General features: G+C 35.1%; 1 protein-coding gene across 1 annotated transcript; it reads right to left on the bottom strand.

Annotated features, from left to right (window-relative positions):
- Positions 1-2,331: 2,331 nt before the first annotated feature.
- Positions 2,332-12,642, bottom strand: LOC115987393 (mediator of RNA polymerase II transcription subunit 15a-like). The gene is made up of 9 exons (XM_031110919.1): positions 12,424-12,642; positions 11,094-11,681; positions 10,153-10,223; positions 8,966-9,040; positions 7,466-8,815; positions 7,126-7,353; positions 5,723-5,917; positions 5,540-5,628; positions 2,332-2,907 (listed from the first exon to the last, which is right to left on the bottom strand). Exons 2-9 carry the CDS (start codon positions 11,596-11,598, stop codon positions 2,700-2,702), a joined length of 2,721 nt encoding a protein of 906 aa, XP_030966779.1. The 5' UTR covers positions 11,599-11,681; positions 12,424-12,642; the 3' UTR covers positions 2,332-2,699.
- Between the last annotated feature and the right edge of the window lie 5,444 nt (positions 12,643-18,086).

The following is an 18,086-nucleotide window of genomic DNA, read 5'->3' as shown; positions in this document are numbered from 1 at the left end:
TGCTTAATATATATTTGTAAAATGTTCAAGGGTAATAAATTTAAAACTATATCACTTACAATTGTAAAACTATATCATTAACCTCTATGGGCATGAAATTTCGAAGTTTAAGCTAAAAATAATAATAATGTATTAAAATTTATATAATTATATCCACATAACTAAATGCTTTACACTAACATTTTGGAAGAAGAATTAATTATTACATCAATTAATTTTTTTTTTTTACCAAGTTGATAATTAACAGGACACCAATTTTCTACCCTTTAGGTTGGGGATTTGATGTCATGGTATTAGTCCAAAAAATAGTGTAGCAATTTCATAGTATGTAGGGATTTGAAGCTAGACACCAATTTTAAAGAAAACAAAGTATTTATTCCAGACAATTTACTTTCAATGCAAAAAGAAAAATTTGCAAGGTAACCCAAAGAACAAAAAAAGACAAGTAGATCATATAATGAGCTATCACACATACATCAAACACAAAATCATATGTATATTTCACTGAATTAAAGCAAAAAAAACCAAAAAAGCAAATCATTCTATCAGCATGAACTACTTGATTTTCTTCTCCTTGCAAAGCTAAACAACAACTTTGGTACGTTTAGAAGGAGGAAGCAAGCGCATGCCTCCTCTTGGTGCATCAGTCAAGATCTCCCATGCCTTGGTGACATGTTGAAGAGCACTAGGCGCCGCGCGTGAGGAGTTCACATTAGGATGCAGCAGCTTAGCAAGTTTGCGATACCTGTAAGTGATCTTGTCAGTGGTATAGGTAGATGGATCATTGGTGTTCTTGAGGCCAAGCATAGCAAGATCAATTTCTTCAAGATTGTTAGTCTTCTTTGTAATGGAAGCAAGATGAACCTTGTAGGCTGCCCGGTACTTGTCCACATTGGGAGAGTTTGAAAGATTTTTGGCCAAGTTTGCAAGCTTCAATGCTTCTTCTACTTCACCAGCTTCAAACTTCTCTTCGGCTAGAACAAGTGCAGTGACCTCTGCCATGTTGAAACTTGAAACTAAGAGGAATTGAAGTTTTTTTTTGAGAAAGTAGAGGAATTGAAGTTGTAAGAATGTATGTTAGTCATGGGTGAATATTTATTTATAGGAAATGTGAGTTAGTTCTCCTACAACCGACTGATCAAACAAAGTTCAAATCTTTTCAAACTTTCCTAATACTAATTGTAGGGGGTAGTAGGAAAAGTAAGATACTCCTCTGCCCAAACGGAATAGTAATAATGTATTTGTTTTATAAATTTTATAAACCGACCTATAGGACTAATAGTTACAATATATTTATAAAAGGAATATATCTTCTTACTCAGCAAGAAATAAATAAATATTTATATATATATATTGAGATTTTTGAGAAACAGCAAGAAATATATTTACTTTGCTAAAACAAGGGGTGTAATAGGCCAAGAATCTTGTAGTTTGGTGGGACTGCATTGGTCTCCTTTATAAGGAAAAATAAGGTTTAAATTCCCTATTTGTAAATTCTCAAAAAAAAAAAAAAAAAAAAAAAAAAACTCAATATACAAATAGTGGTTGAACAAACTAAAATTGATAATTTTTTGGATAACATTTTAAATGATTTTTTTTTTTTCATTTGTTTAAAATAAACTTATATTTATTTTATTAGTAGCTATTTTATATTTTCAAAATTCAAATATACAAACATTATATATATTATATATAAACTTGGTAAAATTTTAACACAATGCTACGTTATAATACAATGTCACGTTGAGCTGAAATCAAGGGAACTTGGACCTGCATTGTATTGTTTGAAACTAGCTAAAATGAGTAATGCTTGCTACATACACACCAAAAATTGACAACTTTTTTCACATCTATTGAGTTGGCAAAACTTTCATGGCTTCTCATCTGAACCAACTACTGACATTATTTTTTTTAACCCACTACTAAAAAATTGCCACATCAACAAGTGTCAAATTTTTAATCAAATTGTGTGTATGTAGACCTTTTCATAGCTAATACACCCCTTGAAGAGAAAAAAAGGTGCAGAAGCCTATTGGGGACTACAGGTTTGCTATGCTGATGGTAATTGTTTGCCTAATTGGTGACAGAAAACTTTGGCATTTCATTTGCACTACAAAGTTTTAAGTTAGTGACAAAACCTTAAGCATTTCCGTCAGTCTACCAGCTTAGTATATAAGATTATACCAGCTTGGTCTGATAGGAATCATAGGCTGCATAAGTTCAAGTTTCACTTCTTCATTTTTTTTTTTTTTGTAAACAAGTTCAAGTTTCACAATTTTGCTTGATTATTGATTTCAATTCTTGGAGATGCATAGCTCCACCGTCAAATACCACTGTACTTTCAAGTTTCAACCCTGAAACTATTCTACAAAAGCCTTGTAGGAGTAACTACAAGTGAGACCAGGTTGGTTTTCTTAAGTTTCAGACCAATATTCCAGAGTTACACAGCTTTGGTCAGCATACCTTCAGTACTTTGCTTTGTCTTTTAAGCTTAAAACAAAGCATTCTATACAAGTATACACCAAGATGCTAAGCTATATTACAAAAACAATAATAAATCAACATATAAACAAATCTTTACAAGCATCCCAACTGATACAATTAGCAGACAATACTTAATTTCATCAACTCTGGCTGAACCTGCCTCAGTGCCTATCAAGAGTAATCATACAAATAGATTATATGCAAATGCAAATGATTCAAGCAGCACTGAGAAACTTCTCCCAAGTTCCGAATTTTGAGCTGAAGTTCCCTCCACCATTCTGCTGGGCATGCTCAGAGATAACTGCTCTAACACAAAAATCCCACGTCATAGCTATCTCCCCAAGCGACCAGGGTTTTAGCAGGCTTCGGAGGGACACCTTGAGCCTTGACTTCACCTTTACTGAAAGATCCTCATGGTCTTCTCTGTTAAAGCAACCAAGAATAAAAGTGTGAATACTTCAAAGAGTCTTAGTTGATCAGCTCCATCCGAATATATTTGGGTGAGAGCAAGAAAACAAATTACATGTCTTTAATGATTTGAAAAAAAAAATTTGTCAAGAATAAGTTGGTGGAGAAAATAAACTGCTAATAACTTTGGGTAGGCAGAAGACAGCAGATATCCATGACGTGTGAATGTCTCTCATTTTCAAATTCTGGGAATAAGCCAAAGATTATATGCAGTTCAGAAAACACTTTAGGATAATATTAAGATCTTTACACCTTTACCAATTTCTTATTAAGATATTTCAACACTAAATATTAATCACTTTTAAGGCCAATTCAACAAATGAACCATCCCCTATAGACTCTTCAAGGATTCTTTTTTTTTTTTTTTTCCCACTTAATCAAAACCTTATCCATCTCTGGTTTTAGTAATGGATACTTCATATGATTAGATATAAATATTAGATGAGGTTTTATATCATGTTTATATTCCTATTCACCGATGGTGAAATCCTTTTTTAAGATTTCAATACATGTATGAACTATGAAAAAAAAAAAAAAAAACTCACTCAAAAAATTTATAAAAGTTGGCCACTCTTCTGTTGCTCATTAACTTGGCCAAAACCAAATTCTTACTTTGAATATAGAGTTATACAGAGAATTCCAGGGTGGATCTATCATATTTTACTGAAGATGAGTATTACAAACGTTTTGATTCAATCGATTGAGTTCATCAAAAAATTTAGAAAAATCAAGCTGAGCAATTCTGAGCTCGATTTCAGCCATTCAAAAAAGTTTGGATTTGCTAAAAAAAATGTAAAGAAAACTGAACAAAACTAAAACACACAGGTCAGCATAGTCAAATCAGTTTCAGATCCAGTCCAATTACATTTCTTTATGATTTCTTCTCTGAACTTCGATTTTCATTCTTTTAATTTCATTGTTAAATAGCATTTAGTTTTATCTTATCACAAACTCATCTAGTTACTTGGCATTGGCACATATTGCTGTCTGTCTGACTCTTCAGCCTAATGTATACATTCCCCCGCACATGTTACTGTTACTCTAGTCTGAGCTGTGTATCCAAGAGTTAGGCCATTTTGGATATATACAACTGTAAGTTTGTTTAAAACCTTCTCCCATCTCCCCGTGTGTGTGTTAAAAATATTTAGTATTCTCAAAAAAAAGAAAAAAAAAAAAAAAAAAAAAAAACTAGTAGTTGTCTTCTGCAACAATATTAAAGCTTTCACGTCATTCTAACCCCATAATGAGGCAAAAGGTCTAAATAAGATACATATGGGGAGTAGCATTATTACATACACAGTCACATTGAAGCATGTGTTTGATATAACAGAACCCTATACCATTACAAATTCAAAAACCATATTCCATGCCATAACCCTTTCAAACAATTAAATGTACTAATCTGCCCTATCCTCCACTAAAAAAATACACATCTATGTAGATCTCAACCCATATTCCCCTCAATCAATGCGTCTGTATCCTCAAAATATCATAATCTTGTGCATTGCTAGAATCCTATATATGTCATGTATCTTAAGGCAGATTATGCCTCTGAGCTCTATCTAAAATGACACCTCATCCCCTTATAAGAACAATCCTCTTATAAGAACAAAGTAAAGGATGAAATCATGGATTCGAAACCAATTGATTGTGTGTAATTTACTAACCGACATTTTTTTTTTTGGGGGGAAATTCAAGTTCTCACTTACTGGCTACCTTCGACATAGTTCTACTGCTTTACAGCTCAAACAAGACTTAATCCCAATTAAATTCAGTTGGTAGATAGTTCTACTCCTGATGCTTAGGATTATACCAATTTGATATCTGATTACAATCCAACCATCTGTTATCTACTTCATGTCATAAAAGTTTGTAATTTTTGTTAAAAAAGGAAAGTAGGAAAATACTTGACAGAAAACAGAAATTGTGAAACTTCAACGTCAGTTCATAATTATTCATCCCAAAGCATTTTTTCCATTCTCTATTGTGGGATACTAAGCATTAAACAGACGCTTGCATGTTTAGAGATGGATACAGTTTAATTTCTCATGGACGTAGGATTATAATCATATATATTGCAAGCGAATTAGTGTGGGAGAAATATGGTGCATTTACTCTGGTTCCTTCTTTATGTTATTTTTGGGTTTCTTTCTTTCTTTTTTGGGGGCCCAAGCCCAGTACCCACTTGGGGAGGGGGTTCCAAATATATTTCGTATAATAGGAATTACAAAGGGTAAGGCATGGATTGTTATATTCTCAAATTCTTTGCATATAGTTGAGCTAACAAACTTGATAAATGGTGAAAAATAGGTCTTAATTCCACCTAAAAATTAGTGAGACTAAAATAACAAAGTTCAGCCTTTAAGAGGGAGAGAAAGACTGTATCTTGCAAAATATTTGGAATAAATAAAATTGGGAACTCAGATCCAGGTCAGGCCAGTAGTCACATGGAATGAAAAAAAGACTGCTTGAAAGTTGTATGTCAAATATTGCGGATTCTGTATAGTAACAACTAGGAGGCACAATGCATATCACTTTTCCAAAATCTGCATATTCAAAATGAAAATAAAGAGACTTGTTCTCTCACCTAGCTTCCACTGGCATTTCGTCTAGGAATATTGGAGAAGTATATGGATAATTTGTAGGAACAAGCAATCTTAAGGGCTCAATTGGTGACTGCATAGCCAGAAAAAACAAAGTCAATACTAGAGATAGAAAAGTAATGCATATAGTTGATGAATAATTTGGACTGGAATGCTTGGAAACGTACCATCTGAGTTGAAAGCTGCTGTGACTTATAGTTTGGACTGAAAGACACAGCACTGAAGGAGCACTTGACGATGGTACCTTCACTAGCAGCAGTTGCAGCTGCAGTTGGAATGGTATCTTCATCACCAAGAACTACCACAGTGTCTATCAGTTGCTGGTTTATCCCCTTAATTTCTTCAAACAGAGCATGCTTAGCCTGCAAATGGAAAACATAAGTTCTTAAAGTCACATACAAGGGGTATTCTGATTCAATGGTCAAATTGTTCAAAGATGGAAGCTAATGAGGAAGACTTTCATTTTAGCTCCACACATGGTTGACTAAAGGCTCTAAGTGGCGAGTCAAAATGATTGTGTATTGGTGGCTCCCATAGTTGTGCAAGGAAGACTCCCATCATTGCTCCACCCATGGTTGAGTAAAGACACTCTATTGGTGAGCACATTAATGGTAATGCATGGCATATAGATTGTTCAGAAAAAGGCTTCAGTTCATGGCGGGGATTACCTAAGGTGTAACTACAAGTGGCTTGGTAGAAGATTCACATGTGAAGGAGGATTTTTTTTTTTTTTTTGGAAAATGAAGGAGGAGATTTATTAGAATATTCACGTGTAAGTGGTGTGGTAGTGTAGTTTTTTAAGTGGTAAATTCCCATATTGGATAATCATGATAAGAATGAGTGGTTAATATAATATAATTTGGCCAAAACCCATTAGTTTAAGCTTTTGGGTTAAGTGGTATTCAACATGCTATATGAAACCCTCAAAAAGAGGCTCCTCAATGTGTTAATGTTTTAACTCTCACAAACTCAAGATCCCAACAGATGGCTCTTCTGCACTACCAACCACCCACCTTGAACCTTTGACCTTGAGAATTATCACCTAAGTGACTTGACACCAAGGGTGTGCAGAGAAACAGTATATAAACATAATAATTAATGATGATGATGATGCATATCAGCTCAACTGTATTGAGGATTGAAGTTTTATTTTGTTGCAAAAAACTGCATTCATGACATCATCTGCTAAAAGACAATAATAGAAATGGGGTTATTTGGAACATGATTCCTCATTGCCTAATGTGGGGTATTTGACGGGAGAGGAATGCTCAGATTTTTGAAGGAACTGAAGGTTCAACTCAAGACCTGAAACTAGCTTTTTTCTGTGCTTTGCTTAGGTGGACAACAGCTTCGGGTGTTTTCACTTTTTAATTCCTTACCTGCTTTGCTTGATAGTTGTACTTTCATGCATCTTAGTTTTGTTTGTTTTCATGTTTACCTCAGCACACTTCCTGTGTGCTTTGGCTCTTTGTAGTTGATTATTTTCTTTCAACGAAGTTTTGTTATTTAAAAAAAAAAAGACAATAATATCTTCTAGTCTTGATTGAAAACCACCAAAGCAGCTTCTTACCTCAATCCTAGGCCTTTTAGTACTAGATGTTACAGATGACTCCAACTCAGGTTTCTCCATATCAATCCATTGTTCGAAGCTATCATTTATGGGCATAGCATTTGTGCAGCGCTTCATTTTCCTTGTTCCATTAGCTGGTGGTGAACTTGATATTTGGTCGGTCATACACACTACTGCTCCAATTTCACTAACGGAAGCACTTAAGGCTTTAGATGAGATCAAGTTCACCTGAAATTGAAAGATGATGTTAATACTTCTCCATACATATCTATATTCTGTTTGTTTTGAAGAAAATGTAAAACCAAAATATTTGAGGTGGAAATTATCAATTTAAACTAACCAAATTAATTAAGCGCTGAATAGGCTGCTCAGCAACACTTGGCTCAGCAGAATTGATTTTAGACATTTTATAATTTATGCCATCCAGATTATTGGACTTCTCAAGCAATGGTGAGGCTGACATCTCAGGAGTGCGTACGACGAGTGATGTGCCTGGTTCAATTGAACCAGGTCTGTGTCCAAGTCGATTCAAGGAAGAAGAAGGTATGACACTGGCAGAGGTAGAATTTGCAACATGGAAAGGAGTTTCAACTCCTGTAAGAGGTGTTGTCAAATTTTGCACATCAATATGAGGAGATTTCTGAGCTAGTTGGGAACAGGAGACTTTGGGCGAAGAAGTAGGAAATGAAGCTCCAGAATTTGAATGCTGAGAAATATACATTGAACTTTGACCACCTGATGAATGTTGCAAAAGAAGTCCTGATTTATCACTAATCCCTCGTTTAGCTCTCGTGTCCTTTACTGCAATTTCCTGATGCTGTGGTTTCTCAACACCCATCCCTAATCTTACTTTCAAGTGATTTATGTCATTCAACTGATGCTGTTGTTTCTCATGAGCCAGCAGCTTTGTAACCTGCTTTTGCTGCTGTTGCAATATTTGTTGATTCTGTTGTACCAATTGCTTCTGCATTTTGTGCTTTTGATATTCTTGCTTAGGCATTTGAGTTGGTACATCCTGATGTTCCCACTTTTGTTTCGGATGCATGTTCTTAGGTGTATTAGAACTTGATTCAAGAGGAATCACATTTGACTGTGGTTCATTCATTTGCCTTCTCGACAAAAAGCTGTTCACATTTACTTGTGGGAGAGTGCTCGCAGGACACTGCAAAGATCCCTTGGCAATGTGCTGCATTGATTTCACCGTATCTTCTTCTTGTGAAATTATCAAAAGCCCTTGTGAATTCATCATGTTTTGCTGCAAAGTTGCAGGATCTGACAAAGAAGACTTTGAATCTGACAAAGAAGACTTTGAATCCTGTTGCAAGCCTGTTAAGTTGACCTGCTGCATTGCTGTTAGAAAACTCTGTGGCTTAGTAGATTGTAGTTGGGGTGTCTTTCGATCTTCATGTTGATGTACTTGAAGTGTCTGAGATTGTGGCTGTGCCAAATGCTGCACAGAATGCAGGTTAGGATGACTTTTTCCCTGCTGCATTGAAGAAACAGACTTCTCTCTAAGTGAGTGAAGGACACAAAGTATCCTCTTCTCAGCTTTATCGATCTGCCTCTCATAAGCAGATGTGATCTTGTTTTTGGGCACATTTAGGAAGCATATAATTTGATCCAACATGGACAATGTAGTCTTAATTTTCTCTGTTTGGCCTGTCTTTGGCTGTTGAGGAACAGAAGCGTGCTGGAGAAATGTAAGAACAACAAACACAACACAATAAAATAAGGAATCATTATAGTGAGAAAATTTTAGATTTATGAAAAAACATGGAAAAGCTAATGTTGGTTAAAATGGAAAGAAAATTTACAAAAATGATTCTAAGTGATAGCATACCTGCTGGAGTCTTTTAGTTAACAATTGCTGCCAACCATTAAGTTGTTTCAAAAACCTGCTCCTTAACTGTTCAACCTGCAAACTAAAATTGTTAGAGATATAATGATTCAAGGTTTCTGCTCATTGATCCTGTCATGATCTGACCAGAATATGTATACTTGTAACCATCAAGATATAATGATTGTATCAACAGAACAAGACAACATACTGATAGCAGCTTCTTTACTGTTGAATTCTGGCATACAGTGGAAAATACTGTAATATTAATAATATCAACACACAGAACAAGAGGAGAGAGGAGGAACAAGCATATTTGGGATATAATCCTCAACCATAACAGTCATGAAAGAAAAGGAAACGTGCATGCTGTAGCAATCAAGAGTTTTGCAAGGAAAGAATCTGAAAGTTACAATTCTATTGTGACTCGCAAGGCAGAACAACTTATATTTTGTAGGTGTCTACATCTTCACATGTATGATTACTTAGTTATGGTAATGATTTTGGGATCCGTATTAAGTTTTCATAACTACATTGAGAATTGTCCACTAAATATAGAAATCTTGGAAGTTTTCAAGAGGTTCTCATTATTGTTGTCCAATACACAGAATTTTAAACTTTCTCAATATTTCCAGAATTTAATTGATGCAGGCCAGAGCAGTCTTTTACTTCTAAAATGTCATCATACCCCTAGTGGGTGCATTGGCTTCCCATGCACTCATTTCATGAGTTTGCACTAACATTAATGAATTTGTATCATACTTTTTGCTTCTAAAAAAAACAAAGTGAATAGTTATCTTCTGTCATGGTGATGAATCCATAGTTTCTTTCTCGCATGTTGTTCAATAATGCCATGTTAAGCACCTCTCCTTATTAATAGGAAAGAATTGTTCCATAAATGAAGTATATTCATTGTTTATCTAATAACATCTCCAACCTATAATCCTGAGTTCCAATTGACATTTGGGTATCCATGATAGATTTTCTCTAGTTTCATAGCATGGGTACTAACATATGAGAACTTCTATGGTCTTGGAACATAGTATAAACCAATTAACCAAACTTTTGGCGAAAATTTGTGACCATATGAATTTTACTCGTAGTTAACTCGTGTTAAGGCACACAGATGCTTCTGAAATAAGGATCAAGATGTAAGAAATCTGCATACAGGGAAAAAAAAATTATATTACCCTCTGATAAGTGTCCTCTTGCAAATCACTTATATTTGCAAACCTTTTCCCAGATGTCGAATATATAGCTCCTATAATGAAATATAGAGAAAATTTCATTCATCTGTCTACTTAAAAGTAAATCTAATAAAATGAAAGGTAAAAAACAACATTACTGATGTATGCATAAAATCAACTGCTCTGAAATAAATTCCATTTAGAGGTAAAAAAATCCAAAAGAGAGCATTTTCTATTTGTACAAAATCTCAATAAGAAACTATCTTACATTAAAATCTAGCTTCCATGAAAATTTTAGCAATATTTGTGTCAACAAAAGCTAATTTTTCATGGTTTTTATTTTGACCATATGAAGATTACGATTTATGCACTAACACCTCCTAGAACCTGGCAAGCACAACCATGAAGATTCAGTAGTTTATTAGACAAGCAGTTTAGAATTTTATAATTATAATTATCTGTGATAACCATGATGATTGAGAAACATGAGACTAGTAATCAATAACTAAGCTACAATTATATAGAGTAAAAAAATATTTCAAATTTTCTAAAATGAACTGAAATCCAAACAATGCCAGAAATGTGGGAGGAAATCAGCCTGCTTCAGCCAATGAAGTTACACAAAGGAGGCACTTAGGCTTTTATGTAAGGATAGGGAAGGAATTGCTTCCTAAATCTATTATTAATCAACTATCATCACTACATAAAATAAGTGGATCCAACAGTTCAACAATTCAGTGCAAATGTAATTCGGGAACTGTTATGTATTTAGTATAACAAACTGTCATAACAAGAGAACGAAAAAAGAACATAAGGATACATAAGAATATGCAGGAACGTATTACAACATAAAATAGTTGATGAAATGTCTGAATGGAAAATTTTTCTTTTTTAATATTGAATTTGAACAATTATTTCCTGCCCAATTATGTGCTTTAGCATACCCGATGTCTGAAAATTTCCCATCATAACTTGTGATGGATCTGGAGGTTGTTGCATCTGTTTTTGCTGTGATTGAGATATCAGTTGCCTCTGTGGAAGCTTTGGTTCTGATTGTAGCCCTTGAGTCAGCACTAAAGCTGAATCTGTCTGCTGTGTTTGCCTCTCCATTGCATCCATAGTTTGCAGCATACTAGAGTTACCACATTGTTTCGCACGTAGCTGCTGGCACGGCTGTAGTGAAGGGAAATTACTTTGTCGAGACAACTGCTGCTGATGTGTGTTTGACTGATTGTTTTGCTGATTCTGTGCTATACTAGTAGCAGCCAGATTTGTGTTCTTTAACTGTTGTTGCTGATGTGATGCCAATGATGGCTGTGATTTATTAACAGGAGCATGTTGTGTTTGTTGTGGTTGATTCAAAACCAGATGAGGATGCTGTGAAAACACTTGACATGAAGACTTCTGGCTCTGTGGATGATCAGAACCTACAGACGATTTTGTTTGCATGATATATAGCTTGGAATACTGCAGTTAATTGGTGTGTATGAGGATTTTCCTTGGCGGCGAATTTGGATACTTGAAGGTACAATCTGAGATTTTAAATTGTAATTACTTTCGTTAAGAATCTTGCAGAAACTTATCTTTGAATTTATTTTGCACGCACCCAGTGGATCTTGAACCCACAATCTCCACCGGAGTGTGTAAATATAAAATGAACCTAACTAATTACATAAATGGGAATTACAATTGAAATGACAGAGAATCAAGGAAACCTATAATTTAATGGGTATTACATAGATCAAACAACAATCTAGCGAAATTCGACTTCAATTGAACTCCAAGACTTTCACATCTTAAATTATAAGATGAATCGTTGTCGCCAACAAGGTCTAACTCAACTGGGGTGGGTTCAAGACCCATTAGATGCATGTATAACTTACCAATTAAAAAAAAAAAAACTACGATTCTCTCTCGCCGATGGGCTCTAACTCAAATAGGTGGATTCAAAATCCATTGGGTGCGTGTATAACTTACCAATTAGGAAAAAAAAAAAAACTATGATTCTCTCACGCCAGTAAGCTCTAACTCAAATGGGTATGTTCAAAATTCATTGGGTACGTGTGTAACTTACCAATATAAAAAAAAATTAAAAAAAAAAATCATATTAGAATCTCTCCCCAAGTGTATAGCAGTAGCACCCACCAGGTATTCATGCACACGATTAACAAAAGAATTCACTAATTTTTCCTACCAAATTCAAAACCAAGCACATAATAAAGAAATAAAGAAGAAAAGAAACACACGTAAACACAGAGATAGATGTACAGTTACCTGTATCAGTGTGAGAACGTTAAAAAATGGAGTGCTAGCTTTGGCTATGGAGTTGTTGCTTGCGGCACAAGGAAACTGTTATACTGTGATAAGAGTTCTACAGAGAGATGAACATATATATATAGCCGCTAGTGTGAAAAGACACCTGTTTGGTAACTGGTTTAAATATGGAAGGTGGGGCCTACTGAGTTGGCATTGCCTTTTTCAGTCCCTATGTCTGAGCTGTGCATGAAACTTCAACGGTTCGCGTATATTTCAATCCATATGTTTGGTTTCTACTTTTTCAGTAAAAAAAAAATCCATATGTTTGGCGGCGCTGGAGAAAAATTAATTTAGAAGAAGAAAATATAAAAGTTAGGGTAAAATAATATTTTATTATCTAAACTTTACTAAAAATCTGCTTTTTATTTATAAATTTTAAGAATTTCATTTTTTACCTCTAAATTATTAAAAATGTTTTATTTATATTTTTAAAATTTATTAAAAAATTATTTATTTTCTCTAAACTATTGAAAAAGATTCTTTTTTCATTTCTATTTTTGTTTCTAAATTACTGAAAAAGCTATTTATAAAGTTTAAGAATGAAAAAAGAACTTTTTAAAGTTTAAAGATGAAAAACAAATTTTTGTTAAAATTTAAGGATCAAAATAATATTTTAGCCTAAAAGTTATGGAAGATCAAATTATAATTAAATAAAAGTGAGAATAATGTGCTAGTATTAAGTTAATTCTAAATTAGTGCTTAATTTCTTTATTTAGAAAAAAATAATATAAGGGTAAACTACGTATTTGATTCTTATTTTTTACGCTATATTTTAATCTGGTTTTTAACTTTTCAATTGTGTCAATTTGGTCATAACCTTTCAGTGTTGTATCAATTTAATTCATGCAGTTATCTCTTGGATGGAAATTGATGACGTAGCAAACAACAAAAATAAAAAATTAGTTTATTGCCACATCAATGGGAAATCGGAAACTACTTTTTTTATTTTAACCATTAGTTACATTAACAATTTTCATCCAAAAAATAACGGCAGAAACTAAATTGACACTATACTGAAAGGTTATGAACTAAATTGACACAATTGAAATGTTAGAGACCAAATTGAAATATGATGTAAATGATAGGGACCAAAATTTTAATTTACTCATAATATAATTATATAGAGATTTTATTATCCAAATTTTGGATTTTTAGAGAAAAATAAATTAAAAGAAAATCAACCTATCAAATGGTTTGGATATATTACTGCTAGGCACTCACCTTTAACGGGATGGTCAATACAAGTTCTAATGAGGTGAGGGAATAAGGGTTGTGGTTTAAGTTTCCAAAAGGGAGCCACATACACACTTAAATTAAGTTAGAGTAAGATTTATATCTCATATTTTTTAAAAATAAAAAATGATATGGATATATAATTTTTATTTTTAATTTTACAAAAAAGTACAATTATAATTAAAGTTTAAGTTTCTTTATGTGTGTTTTGATTATCTCAACAGGTAAAGTTTTATATTCTCAAATAAGAAATTTTGGTTAAAAATATACTAAAATCTTATCACTATCTTGATCTGATGATAAACAACAATTATCGTAAAGGGAATGACATAGGTGGAAATTCTATCTATCTAAAGAAAAAAAAATTGCTTTTCCATTCTCACATCCTTCCTCTTTTATCAAATATATAAAATTATGTAAAATGTTATATATTCTCAATCTCCTTTGATATCTTTCCTTCCAAACCGTAGCAAAAGATAACAATAATTTTTTTTTTATCAGAAAAATCTATTCTTCTTTTTTTTTTCCCCTCATGATGTTTTATCTTATCCATCATTCCCATCCATCTAATTTCCTATCTCGTCTATTAAACAATGTCTTACAGTTTTAATTATATAATTATATAATGAATCTATGATCAAGTGATAATTTGTCCTGTAACTATTAAATATATCATCAAATAATTTATGGCGTAAATGCTCTTTTCGTCCCTACATTTTGGGGTCATTTCTATTTTGGTCCCTACATTTCTATTTTACCACTTTTAGTCCCTAATCCAATTAACGCTTGTTATTTTAGTCCTTTCCGTTGCTCAACTAACAGAAAACCTGACGTGGCAAACGGCACATTAAAATAATAATTAAAAAAAAAATCTATTTTGACATTAAAAAATGTCAAATCAGCATCTAAATTAATTTTAATTAAATAAAAAAAAAACAAAAAATTATAGATCTAAGAACATAAGAACTTGTTCTTCAATGTTCTTCTTAAATCAAGAAATAAACCCAGCAACGACATCAAACCCAGAATCAAAGAGCAAACCCAGAGTTAAAGAGCATGAACATCAAACCAACAGGAAAAAAAAAAAAAAAAAATTACCAAATCAAAGAGCATCAACAAGAGCAAACACAGGAAAACCCACATGAAACCACACCCAAACCAAACCATCGAAAGAATAGAAATCTAGCAAAGCACCCAACTCATCCACTCCCAAACCAAACCATAATCAAAGAAATTTCGAATACCATAACAAGTTAATAACTTAAAAAACAAAAAGAAATTTCAAAATGTGAAATTCCCAACAAACGCGGAATCGGACATCGGAGCCGTAATCGGAATCGGACCAGAGACCGCGCTAGTTCCTGAGGCCGAGAAACTATGGAGACCGAGTGGTGTGAAGCTCGTGACGGCAGGCCTCGAACACGGCGAGGACTGAGGGGTTTTCGCCGATCATATTGGCTTCGCTTTGTGTGAGAGATGTAGAGAAGCCATCTCTTTCTCTAAACCCAGATCCGATCAAATCCCAACAAACCCAGTCGAACCCAGCACCCACCATCTCGATCCCGATGAGATGGCTTTCGATCCCGATGAAATGGCTGCGGTGTATAGCACGCTCATGATGGTGGAGAATTTGGTGGAGGTGAAGCCTGCGGTGGCAGAGATGGTGTGCGAGAGGATGATGTTGTTGAAGTGGTTGCTAGGTTCTGGGTTGCTAGGTGACGAAGTTGTCCTTGCTGGGTTCTGGGTTTCAATGTGAGTTTGGTGATTGAAGAAGTGTGGGTTGTGGCTTCTAGGATTTGATGATTTTCTAGTTTTGAACTGTCTGGGCTTATGGCTTAGGGATTTGATAATTTTGCTGGGATTGAAAATGAGGACTGAATTTATTTTTTTTTGAGCTTATGATTTCTTTTTTGAGTTGAATTTTTTGGGCTTCTTTAAGTGTTTATTTCTCAAGAAAATTTCTAGGGATGAACCCAAGGACCATGAACATGTTCTTCAGAAAAAAATAATGAAAGAAATAAAAATTTTAATTTAATTATCTTATTTTATTTTAAAAGAATTTAGAAAAAAAATGAAAAATCTTTTTATTATTATTATTTTATGCTGACTTGGCATTTATTAAATAATAAATAATTTTTTTATTATTATTTTATTTGCCACGTCAGTATTTACTGTGTCAACAGTGCATTCCGTTTGCCACATCAGCTTTTTCTGTTAGTTGAGTGACGGAAAGGACTAAAATAACAAACGTTAATTGGATTAGGGACTAAAAGTGGTAAAATAAAAATGTAAAGACCAAAATAGAAATGACCCCAAAATGTAGGGACGAAAAGAGCATTTATGCCATAATTTATATATATATATATATATATAAATATATAACCAATTGTGGGGGGTAAAAGACCCGGAGGCCTATATCAATGTCTACATTGGGCCAAGGGCCCAGCCCAAGGAAAAACCCCTCCTTGGCCATAGGGAGAATCCTCCTCGGCATGGATGTAGCCGAGGATAAAGGAGGCAACCTGCTATTGGCAATGACACTTCAGATCATCCCACGAAACAGGACAAGTACTAGAAGCAGAAAAGGACAACAGAGAAAAGGGAAATGTTTGAGGGAAAGGCTGCCATCATTACGTTCAGTGCCTTGTGCCTGACATGGCCATGCCTTTCTACCTTTACAACCACTCCCAACAACAAGAGGGAATGGCTGATGGGACAAGTACCTACTTTAAGAACCCCATCCATGAGGAAGGAAACTACTATAAAAGGGAGTGGAGGGAAACAGAAGGGGCGGGGACCCCCACCCCAAGAACAAACCAGAGGCACCGGGAAAAACTCCTCATTTCATGCCTAGGACCAATCATTTCTGAAAAACTCAGTCCACCTCAGCTTGATTGTGAAGAACACCGTGATAACCGTTGTCCATATACTAAAGCCTAGTTCTTTGGCTCGCTCTATACAAATTCATTGTACCGGGCTCACTGGTCTAAGATCTTATGCATTTTGGGCCTGACCTGAAAAACGTGACTCTACAATTGGCGCCGTATGTGGGAAGAGCTTGTGCGTTAGCAAGTGCAACGGCTAATCACGGTGGGATAAAGCTCCTATCAGTAGGAGTCCCTCAGGAAGGCCATTGTGGCGATGGTACAAGCTACACGAAAGCCTCCCCATTATTTCCTAAAACACACCGTCATTGTCGTAACTCAGCTTCTACTTCGGTCCACACCTCGAAGCTTTGATTACGTGGGAAGGGTTGCTTAGCGAAACGTGGTCTTAGGGGCTTCTGACGTCAGATGTGTGCCCCGTGCACTTGACAAGGGGCTAATTCTCGTGGGCCTAGTAGTCCAGTCCGTTGAATCCCCTCCAGAGAAAGAAGCCAAGGGCCAAACCAAAAGCCTAAGTGCTAAACAGAACCAAGGTCTTGCATGGTCCTCGAACTCAAACTTATAGGGAAACTAGTCACTCCAACAGCCTAAGTGCTAGACAAAACCAAGGTCTTGCATGATCCTCGGACTCAAACCTATGGGGAAACTAGTCACTCCAACAGCCTAAGTGCTAAACAGAACCAAGGTCTTGCATGGTCCTCGGACTTAAACCTATGGGGAAACTAGTCACTCCAACAGCCTAAGTGCTAGACAGAACCAATGTCTTGCATGGTCCTCAGACTTAAACCTATAGGAAAACTAGTCATTCCAAAAACCTAAATGCTAGACAGAACCAAGGTCTTACATGGTCCTCGAACTCAAACCTATGAGGAAACTAGTCATTCTAAAAGTCTAAGTGCTAAACAGAACCAAGATCTTGCATGGTCCTCAGACTCAAACCTATGGGGAAACTAGTCACTCCAACAGCCTAAGTGCTAGACAGAACCAAGGTCTTGCATGGTCCTTGGACTTAAACCTATGAGGAAACTAGTCACTCCAAGAGCCTAAGTGTTAGACAGAACCAAGATCTTGCATGGTCCTTGGACTCAAACCTATGGGGAAAAGAGCCTAAGTGCTAGACAGAACCAAGGTCTTGCATGGTTCTCGGACTCAAATCTATGGGGAAACTAGTCACTCCAAAAGTCTAAGTGCTAGGCAGAACCAAGATCTTGCATGGTCCTCAGACTCAAACCTATGGGGAAACTAGTCACTCCAAAAGCCTAAGTGCTAGATAGAACCAAGGTCTTACATGGTTCTCGGACTCAAACCCATGGGGAAACTAGTCACTCCAACAACCTAAGTGCTAGACAAAACCAAGGTCTTGCATGGTCCTCGGACTCAAACCTATGGGGAAACTAGTCACTCCAAAAGTTTAAGTGCTAAACAGAACCAAGGTCTTGCATGGTCCTCGGACTCAAACCTATGGGGAAATTAGTCACTCCAACAGCCTAAATGTTAGACAGA

Source organism: Quercus lobata, chromosome 4 (assembly GCF_001633185.2).
Source record: "Quercus lobata isolate SW786 chromosome 4, ValleyOak3.0 Primary Assembly, whole genome shotgun sequence".
NCBI classification, from domain to species: Eukaryota; Viridiplantae; Streptophyta; class Magnoliopsida; order Fagales; family Fagaceae; genus Quercus; species Quercus lobata.
The sequence above is the reverse complement of the archived record's forward strand: the minus strand, read 5'-3'. Positions and strand labels throughout refer to the sequence as shown.

What these genes read in the sequence shown, in the direction of transcription:
- LOC115987393 (XM_031110919.1), bottom strand. Translation starts at nt 11,598, where the DNA reads ATGCAAACAAAATCGTCTGTAGGTTCTGATCATCCACAGAGCCAGAAG. An exon ending in GGGAAATTTTCAGACATCGG is followed by an intron (nt 10,224 to 11,093) that starts GTATGCTAAAGC and finishes ATTTCATTATAG; the next exon opens with GAGCTATATATTCGACATCT. An exon ending in TTCAGCGCTTAATTAATTTG is followed by an intron (nt 7,354 to 7,465) that starts GTTAGTTTAAAT and finishes TTTCAATTTCAG; the next exon opens with GTGAACTTGATCTCATCTAA.